The sequence below is a fragment of the Astatotilapia calliptera genome, chromosome 7 (assembly GCF_900246225.1).
Source record: "Astatotilapia calliptera chromosome 7, fAstCal1.2, whole genome shotgun sequence".
Lineage (NCBI taxonomy): Eukaryota > Metazoa > Chordata > Actinopteri > Cichliformes > Cichlidae > Astatotilapia > Astatotilapia calliptera.
The window spans coordinates 14,145,038-14,155,443 of record NC_039308.1 but is presented as its reverse complement, the minus strand read 5'-3'; the positions used below and the strand labels follow the sequence as shown (position 1 = coordinate 14,155,443).

Genomic DNA, 10,406 nt, shown 5'->3' with positions numbered 1-10,406 from the left:
ACTACACACAATTTGTAAACTACACATGCTATGTACTTTTTTCAGGAAAATTTCAACCGGGATGCAGCATTCTCCTCTCAAACATGTACGTATCGAACATGCTGCATACCGAGTTGCAGGCATGTAAGTAAAACGAGTAAAGCTTTGATCCAAAATCCACAATGGATCATGTATTCTCCAGGAATGGCAGCATACAAGGTGTATTTTTAATTTTCATTAGCACTCATAAACAGCATTAAACACAAGAATTACATTTATTTCAAGTTCCACATTCATAATATAGATATATATTGTAATATATCTATATCATAGCTAAAGCACTTCTGGATGGATGCAAACTGCATTTTGTTGCCCTGTACCTGTGACATGTGCAATGACAATAAAGTTGAATTCTATTCTATTCTATTCTAATGCCTTATGATCCTTTAAGATTTCAAAGATATTTTGGGGGCTTTTAATTACATATAAACAAAGAAGGATGGTCATCCTTTATGTTTGCTGTATGTCCAGCACCTCCAAATCTCTCGTCTCTGTCCACTGACGGTCTCTATTTGTCCTCAGTTGTCAGTTTTCTTTCCACCCAGTTGCCTTCTACTCATCTGGTTCTTATTTGCACGGTACAGCCAGATGGAATGTGGCCACATGCCTTTAAGGATGAGCTATTAGCCCATTAATATAATTCAGCCAACACTATCTGAGTGAAGCAAAGCTGAAAGATGCACACTGTTAGAGAGAAAGACAAAGACCATTTGAACCTAAATGTTTAATTTAGATCCCGATAACATGTTTTTTATACCTTGACATGTCAAAAATATGCCTTAAGATTTTGATGGTGCCATATATGTATCAGAGAGAATAAGATTGTGAAAGAAACTCTCTAATTTAGTTCTTTTGCTATTAGCAGTACTCTTCACTGTTTCTGTCTCCACTGCACGCAGCTCCCGGGACACCATCTGTGTTACAGCCACGTGTCCTGGTGCGTTTCCCTCCACTGCAGTTGGACCAGGCAGACCAGCAAGACCAGTTACCTTCATGAACAACAGCCGGCCTTGTACCTGGCACACATTTTTCAAATTAACAAATGCAGGGAAAATTACTTAAAGCAACATGAGCGAGGCCTTGTTAGAATGATAAGATTTACGATCCCAATTCCAAAAAGAAAGGTGGGACGCTGTGTAAAATGTAAATAAACCAGAATCCAGTTATTTGCAGATCTCATAAACCCATATTTTATTCACAATAGAACATAGAAAACATATAAAATGTTTAAACTGAAATTTTGCTATTTCATGGAAAAATATTAACTTGTTTTGAATCTCAAATCTCAAAAAAGTTGGGACAGGATGATGTGGCATCCATGTTTTCCATAAGGAATTTCAAATATCAATTAATCTGATCACAGAACACTTTTCCGATTTGTCTCAGTCCATTTTAAGTAATCTTTGGCCAAAAGAAGACCGCAGTGTTTCTGGATCATATTCACATATGGCATCTATTATGCACAAAAGAGCTTTAATCTGCATTTGTGGATGGTGCAGAAAACTATGTTTCAGTGCTGATTGTGTAAAGAGCTGAGGCATCCAATATTGTGTTCCAGTTTCTGCCTCAGGTTTCTTTTTTAAATCTTATCTACATTCTGTGACTAAGATATGGGTTTATGAAATCTGCAAATCATCAAAATCTGCTTTTATTTAGCATTTACTTAGCATCCCAACTTTTGTTGAAGTTGGGTTGCATTGAGAAAACAACTGTTTAGGCTTACCTTGGACACGAATTCTATCACGCTTGTAAGTCTGGCAAGCGGCGCCTTCAAACAATTGCGAGCACAGACAGATACACTTTCCATCCAGCAGAGCAAGAGTGCCTCCATTTTGACAGGGCCTGCACTTGCATACGTTATATTCTGCCACATACTCTGCAATAGCCCGCTTCAAGTTTGATATCGTGGAGTTAGCGCCTGGGATTTCCAGTGGAATTAACATGTGGATGGGCTCTGGCTGCCATAAACAACAAAATATATGCAATATGTTAAAATACATTAGAACATATATTAGAAGGAGTTTTGTTAGAATATATTAATATTTTTTCATTTCATATTTATCGTAATTTGTTGTGTTAGCATGCTAATATTTAGCAGTGAGTGTTGAACACAAAGTAGCCTTTAAACTTTGAGCCTTTGCCTTTGCAAAGTCAAAACTATGACTGATAGAAAAGCTCCAATTAAGGCTGCACAGACTCAAGGATCTAAGTTTTAAAAAAAATAAAATATAACTTCTTCATCCCTTTCTTGGTCTTCCATGTGAACCTGTTGATGATGTGGACACCGAGGTACTTGTTCTCCTTCTCCACATCAACACATAATTTCCTTAGGGATTAATAAGGTATTCTGATTCTGATCCTCTAACAGAATAGACATGGAGGATGTAGCTGCTGATGCATCTAAAGTCAATTACCATTTCTCTCGCCTTATTTACATTCAGAAGAAAACGATTCCTCCCAGACCACTCTGCACAATCACCCACTGCACTGTTCCTCTCGCCAGCTGCTAATAATATCCAACCACTGGAGAACTGTCAGGGTATTTCTGTAGGTGGCATGACCCCGCAATTGTATCTTGAGTCTGAGGTGTACAAGGTGAACAGAAATGGAGACAGTACAGTCCTCTGTGGAGACTCTGTAGTACATATAATCAACTCACACTGAGCACTGCTCAGTCACACATACTGCAGTGTGCCTGTCCGGTAGGTGGTAATCCAATAGGTCAGAGGTATAACAAAACACATGTCTGTGTTAAGTTTTTTAGTAAACACTCATCTATCACATTGCAACTGTTCAGTGGCATTTAACAATTCTATGAGCTCACTACATTGTTGTCTACATAAGATTCCCTAAAGTGAAAGTGTAGAGTCGGGAGTATGGCAGTTCATTTTAAGGATGACATTTATGTGTAAAGTTTCACAGCAATTCGCAGTTGAGAAAGTTTAAACCATGTGAGTGCACCAGAAGAAAAGTAAATGTCATATGTGTAGTAGAAGCTACCTGCATAAATGCTGTGCTGATTCATTGAGTTAGGTAATGTCACCAGTTTAGTGAAGACACTGATGATAGCCCTAGATAATATAAAAGTCTGGTTTGATTACAGTCATTAGATCAAATTTCTGCAATAGCAATCCCTTAAGAGATTTTGGTAACACTTTATACTACAGCCAAAGGAGCTTTTAATGAAATCAATTCAATATTCATTATGTTGGTGTGCATGATGAATTTTATTAGTCCATTATTCTTTTATTTTACCTTATATTATATACTTACTGCATATTTATTGTTGTTTCATGTAAAAACCTGACTTGTTACCCCCTTTTTCCACTAGGCCTACCTTTAAGCATTTGTATAATTTGTGTATCCTTTCTGGTAAAATACCCAGAATGTAGGCATTACAGTGGTCCCTCGCTATAACGCGGTTCACCTTCGGCGCCTCGCTGTTTTGTGTGCAATTTTGCACACTTTTGTTTTGTTTTGTTTTTGTTTACAGCGCATTGTGTTCTGCATCCTGATTGGCTGTAGACCATGGGCCAGTCAATCTCGTGCCGTGTCTCCTGTACAGTGCAGAATGCGTTCAGCTTGTCAAATTTACATAAATCTTCGATCACTAGCAGTGTGACTCTGAAGTGCTGGACCGTGGGTGCCTTTGGTTTCATTCTATAATACTGGACTTATTTTTCTACAAAGGTTTGAACTTTGAGAGAGTTTAAACAAGAGAGAAAAGTGTGAAAATGTTAATGCCTTTCTGAGAAAAGTGTATAAAGTGTGTAGTGAGGGGTTTTGCAGCCTTAAAACATCTATAACAATTGTAAAAAATAAAGTTGGCTACTTCGCGGATTTCACTGCGGGTTAGAACATAACTCCCGCATAAACACATACATTTATACAGTATGTATATTTCAGTTTAACTTGCTCTCGCCTTGCTGTGACCTTTATTCGTACCTCACTGTGCAGCAATGCAGGGGCCTCTGTGATGGTCCGAGCCCATTCCTGATATGTTGCAAGGTCCATCACTCCATCCCTATTTAGTTTAGCCCTCATACTAACAGCACTTAGTAGGGTACCTCCCTTGACTGATGTCATCACCTCATCCACCATAGCTTTTCCTTCAGCCTTACCTGTGTGGCAACAGAAAAGGAAACTTTAGTGACTTTTCATAATCAGTGCAGTGACTCGCTCCAAATTCAGTTTAAGACTTTAACTTTGGATTTGAACTTTTCTGTTTTAATACAGTTAAGTTTCATGCATGCAGCATTCCTTGAAGTAAAACACCAAAATACACTTAAACTGTGGAAAGTGGTTGGGAATTTAGTCAGAATCATCAAGCATGCTAGCTTTGTTCATTTAACAGGGAATGCAAACCTTCGTCCATTTTTGATTTATTATCACAATGTTTAGGCTTATAGTGTCCGCTTATACTGTCCGTCGTAAGTGTGGAACTGAGGCCTCCTTCAATGCCTAATGTGATGCAGTCTTGAACTTCTCTCTGCGTCATATCTGCAAGAACAATAAAGTATAGATAATTAGTGCTTATCACTTGTATTTAATCAACACACCATAAGGCTGAAGAAGCTTCATAGCAGAAAAGAATGATTTCAAATAGACATACTTCTTTGCTTAATGGTGTCATGGTCGAGGACATAGATCAATTCGTATTCACCGCCGGTTTTCCCATTTTTTGTGTAATGGGTTCCATAGTCCTCCAGGAAGGCAAAATAAATTCCCTTCTCATATTGCAAAGGTAAAGATTTGACATGCACCAGGAATTCATCTGCTACTTTGAGCTCACGGGAGCGCATCCTGTAGGTGCTCAGTTGAACTTTGCCCTTCACCCGCATAAAGTTGTTGTTCTAAGTTTGTGGGGTCAAAAAAAAAAAGAGATGCAGCTTGTCCATAGAATATTGATTATTCTGGGTTGTACATTAGATTCTGTGAAATTATTAGAGGATATTTACCTTAATTTTGGTGTTTTCGGTGACCGTTTTAATCATTTCTTTCCTCTCATACTGACTCGATAGTCCAACATTTAGAGAAATATTCGACAAAGACTCCTCAGTTGGGGTGAGTTTGAAAGAAAGACCAGCATCAATGTTGACACTCATCTCAGTGAGGATTTCACGCAGAAGGCTATGAGTGTCTTCAAAGAGTGCTTTCGAAGCTGTTTCTTCCACTAACGTCTGAAACAACAGAATACATATATCAGTATTGGGTGGCAAAACAAAATCCTTTACATGTGTTCACGATCAGTTTATAATACTGAAATTCTTTTTGTTGCCATGGTTAACCTGATAGTTAAGCACGCCGACGTTCCAGGGCAGCCTGTCAAACGTCCCAGTGTTTGGATTCCTCACTCGATCACATCTCCCGTTGAAGTAATCATTGTTGAACGGGTTCATTCGAGGATCTGTACCCAAGATGTTGATTCTGGTGGATGAACATAGAGGCCACTTTAAGACTTTTACAGTGTTACCCCAGTTCAAGAGTTTTAATATTATAGAAGGCATCCTCATTCTCCTTCTTTGTAAGAGTCAGGTGAAAAGACTGATACCACTCGTGCACTCTATCCATCCATTAAACAGGACGTTAAAGTCAGAAGATCCAGGTTAAATGGCTTAGACTCTGGGTAAAATAGCCAGTACTTCCATCCAGACAAAGATTTCCTCTTATGTGAGCTGGTCATCCTTTATGATTTTAGTTAAATATAAAAAGCCATAAAAAAGATTAATTGTCTGTTTAATAGGATAAAGTTAAAGCCTGGCCAAGCATGGTTGGTTAGTGGCACCAAATTAAGTACGCACAGCAAGCTCCCAGTACAAAAAAGTCCATCCCTTGCCTGAAGATTCTGCATTTTTATAAGCCGATATCTTTTTGTAGGTTGTAGGAAACATCCTGCCTCATTTATGACACCTATCAGTGAAATTAACGTGTTCATCAGTCTTTTGGTGAAAAATTTCATAACAGACCAGCTATTGTTAAAAATATTAAGAAAAAAATCTGTGGATTTTTTGCTTAAAAGCAGCTCACATTTAAAACGCCTACTCTGCTAGGAAGCTGGTTTTCTGTAAACATTGTCACCAATAGATGTTTATGTGTCTCCCCAATGTAAATGATTTACTCTTTCTACCAAGTATTCATTTTACTGTCATGCTAATTTATAGTGACTCTTTATTTCCCACTGATTGAGCTCTTTAATAACTTACCCATATCCTGCTGTCCTGCCTTGCTCATTGCTGTCAAGGACTGCCGAGCCACAGGGTTTACGCTCTGTCTCACAGTCTTCATCTGATCCATCTTCACAGTCATAGTCTCCGTTGCACATTAATCTCTTTTTAATGCAAGACCCTGTGTAGAGACAGAGAATTGCATGATACTGCTCCCCAAAAACAAAGCGATAAAGACTGAGGTACTAATACTGTGGTACCTGACTCGCACTGGAACTCTGAGTCTGAGCACGCACGGGGAGGCGGTAGCTCGCATTGACCATCAGGTACACAGAACTCCCTGTCTCCTATCGATTCCTGGCAGGCTCTACCTCCAAACTGGCCAAATGCTTCTGTACTTCGAGAACGCCTCTGAGGATAATACATACTGTCACATTAAAGATAAAGACAGAGAGCAGCACTGCAAAAGAAGATTGGCTGTGAGCGGCACTGTGCATAGATAGTAGACCACTACTTCAACCTGTTTAGTCTGATTATTTATTATTATAGACTTAAAAAGTTAAAAGCATTCTAGCTTGGGCACTATTAAGTTCACAGTCTCTGACACTGATCAAAATCCTAATTGACTCACTCTGGTTTTTGTGCAAGGATCACAAGAACTCCACCCTGACCAACGACTCCATGCACAGTCCACAGCTGGCGGATCAGGATTAGCCCTAAAATACACAAATTAGACACAATAAACTCTCTAAATAATAATAGTAGATGATTAAACAAACATCCTTAATGTTGTGTAAGTGAAGCAGGAAATATACATACATGCCTTCCCCAAGAAGTGCCAGAGCTAGACAGAGGCCAGCGAGAGCCAACTGGAGAGCGATTTCAAGCCTCATCATAAACCTTTGACAGCACAAATGATACCGTGCCTGTCCTCCTTTAGTCCTTTAAGCTACCACCTTGTTAATGATTATCCATCTGCTAAAGGACTGTGTTTTTGTTGTTGTCACAGTCAATAATTTGGATTTCAGGTGCAGCAAAAATCAATTCAGTGCTCGGAAACTCCCAAAGCAGAGTTTACAGTGTTTGTCTGCATATAAACATCTTACTCACACAGCCTCAATCTTTATTCTTCACAATGCAAGGAAAGCACCCACAAAAACATAATAACAACTATAAAAGTAAGTAATAAATCGTCTCCTTTCATAATCTATAGAAAGCGGTTATTGTTTACATTACATTCATTTGTTTGATTAGTAATGAGCTAGTGTGTTGGTAAAGAAAGCCATGATTTACTACAATAACAGAGAAAGATTGTGTTTCTAAGTATTACAACTTCCTGCTAAATGCCACCAAAATATAACAAATGAAAAATATACATTGAAATGATAAAAGTGCAAATTGGAGACCCTATTAAATTTATTTGGACGAACAAGGGCTACACTCAGTGGATATTTGGATATTTTTAACAAACAATTTAATCACAGTTTGATCTAATTGAAAATATATGGATTTATTAAGAATCACGTATTTCATCTTTAGCCTAATATACAACAAAAATATAAAAATCTAAATATAAAAATGGTTTTTAAAACTATGGGAAGGTGTAAATGATCCTAAGCGCTGGGTTTAAAGCAGATACACACATTTAGAAATTATATTTATTCTTTTTTCTGTTTATTTTCAGATTTCTTCTTTTGAGACATTTTTTTTAAGACCATTTGTTCATGTTCGTGTTTCCAGGATTACGCAACCATGCAAACAAAACAAGTCAGCAGCAAAGCAGAACAAATATTTAAAGACTCAGTTCTTGACTGTTGTAATACATTGGCATGATGCATCCACGGTACATTTAGGTCATCGTCTAAGATTGGAAAATGGAATGACAACACTAAATATGAAAATGAATTTTCATTCAGTCCCACTGCTGAAAAAAGGTTGGTGTGCTGAAGTAGAGCTCTTTGTCCACAAGATGGCAACGCTGAACAGATAACGGCAGTGTTAGTTTTGTCCTCTTGTTTCACTCCGTCACTGTTTTTGGGTTTAGGTGGAAGGAACGTTGTTTACTCTGCAGTTGTAGAGTTTGGAAAGCAATGTGTAATGCATACACATGAATTCAAGTAGTTTTCGAGTATCTGTTTTCTTTGTTAAATATACCTTTAAAAATAAATAAAGTCTTGCACAACGCACAGTGAGATTTGAACTGTTGCACCCAATCTGTCATGTGATCGGGGAGACTTTTGCTGAGTCTGCAGAACTTTGTTCTTCAAGTGGAGGGAGTGCAGTTTGTATAATTTTTTTTAAGGCAAACTAGATTAGTTCTCAGTGAAGAATGCTGAAAGTAATCTTTAAATGTAGGCTAAGCAATAATTAAACTGCAATAAAAGTTTGAAAAGTTGATTAGTCACGATCAGGGCAATTATTATTAACAGAGCAGAGAGAACGTTTGTAAAGTGCTGGGAGGTGAAGGGCTGACAAGTTTTTCCTTTTGTTGCTCTCAGGGAGTAACACTGATCTTTAACTTGGGGTCTGGCTTGTGCTGGTTCTTTCCCTGTATCTGCAAACAAAGCTGGGGTATTCTAGGGGCAGTGTGGTCGTGGCCTAATGGAGAGGCACAAATATGTGCTGAAGTCACCACTTTTATGAGGTTCCACAGTTTCCTCCCTGCTTTCCCAGGAAACCAGAGGGTAGTTAAGGTGCTTGGCAAATCTCCTGACTAGAAAGACTTCCTGTTTTTTGAGGGGGGGCTGAAACTGTGTGGAAACACTTGTGGAACAGCATACTACACAGTCACTCTACTACCAGTAGAATGCTGTCATCGTATTTATCAGAATACCATGATGGTGCTTCCTGCACTGCCATTTGCCCCACTGCTGTGTGTTGTTCTTTAAGAACTAGCTGCTAAAGACACTTGAGGGTTAAAGAACAAAGAGGGACATAGACAAAAAAATCTACCTCAATTATGACTTGGAGATAAGTGGCTATCTTTGGTTCTGGCTGTGGTGGCAGGCAGTTCCAGGATTCACGCCCTAAAATGCTTGATGTTTGGATTGTGGCCTTCCTGTCATAAACTAAGGGAAGGACACTTCCCATTAGACTTTCTCTGTCAGCATTCTATCGTGAAATAAAGGCTCGAATGTGCCAGTGCTGACTTTTGCCATCTGTATTTGTTTTTTTTGTTTTTTTTGCCATGAGTTTCTTAAAAAATGTAGTTTTTAAGTACAGACAGTAGCATCAAACATGTACTTCTGTGTGCAAGTGCTAGTAGCACTGGGTGTGCCGCTGACCTCAACTGACAATGAGTAACATTTAGAAGAACAAGGAACCATATCTTTTATCACTGAACAGTGGTTCTGAATTGGAAAGACACGTCATGGCAGGAAAACATGATTCTTGTACTGATATGCAAGAAGAAAAAACACAAAACAACTAACCATACATAATAATAGACACTGCCAACATCCGTCTGAATACAGCATGTTGTCACATGCATATTCTTTCCAGATGATCTGCAAATAAAGGCAAATATCTGATAACATCAAAGTGTTTAATAAGAGGTTCAGAAAAAGACCATTCCAGCGGTTGGTGACCAAATGGGAAAACACTCTCAGCGAGACAGTAATCTGGCTTCCGTGGGGCTCATCTCCTAAAAACCAGCCTCTGTCAGCAGAACACAGGATACAGAGTCAGGAAAGACATCCTTCCTCTGTCCTTTTCTCTCTCATTTCTCAGCTCTAAACCCACAAAACACACTATACTGTACGTCTGTTAACATCAACAACACATCACGCTTGCACTTTTTGAGAAATCTGCACCGTATCAGGTTTGAAGTCCTCATGCAGAATTTGGTGAATTTGCTGAGGTATGCCGAGATTGTGTCTCCTTTTTATTTTACATTTACAATGAATGCAATTGGGGGATAAATAGAAACTAAAAATTATTATCATTGCAAAACTATTTTATTTACTTTTTAATGAGTCAATCATTTTCACTGGATAAAACTGAAAGGAAAATATGAAAACTGTCTTGTTTTGTTTTTTGCAAAACCCAAATGTGTCAACGATCATATCAAGCAAAAGAAAAGCAGTATCTTTCGCACAGGAAAAAAGGTGAAATCAGAAAATATGTGGCGGTTTCTTCAACTGATTATAAAAACAGGGGGGTTTCAGTTGGCTAATATTTGCAGTTCTGCAGCATGGTACCAGC

The 10,406-nt window shown here is 38.4% G+C and overlaps 1 protein-coding gene across 1 annotated transcript; it reads right to left on the bottom strand.

Moving 5' to 3' along the window:
- Nucleotides 1-744: 744 nt before the first annotated feature.
- c9 (complement component 9) lies at nucleotides 745-7,136 on the bottom strand. Its single transcript, XM_026173256.1, has 11 exons — nucleotides 7,023-7,136; nucleotides 6,835-6,919; nucleotides 6,464-6,614; nucleotides 6,243-6,384; nucleotides 5,328-5,466; nucleotides 4,998-5,219; nucleotides 4,652-4,892; nucleotides 4,405-4,539; nucleotides 3,985-4,160; nucleotides 1,763-1,997; nucleotides 745-1,055 (listed from the first exon to the last, which is right to left on the bottom strand). Exons 1-11 carry the CDS (start codon nucleotides 7,097-7,099, stop codon nucleotides 898-900), a joined length of 1,761 nt encoding a protein of 586 aa, XP_026029041.1. The 5' UTR covers nucleotides 7,100-7,136; the 3' UTR covers nucleotides 745-897.
- Nucleotides 7,137-10,406: the final 3,270 nt, after the last annotated feature.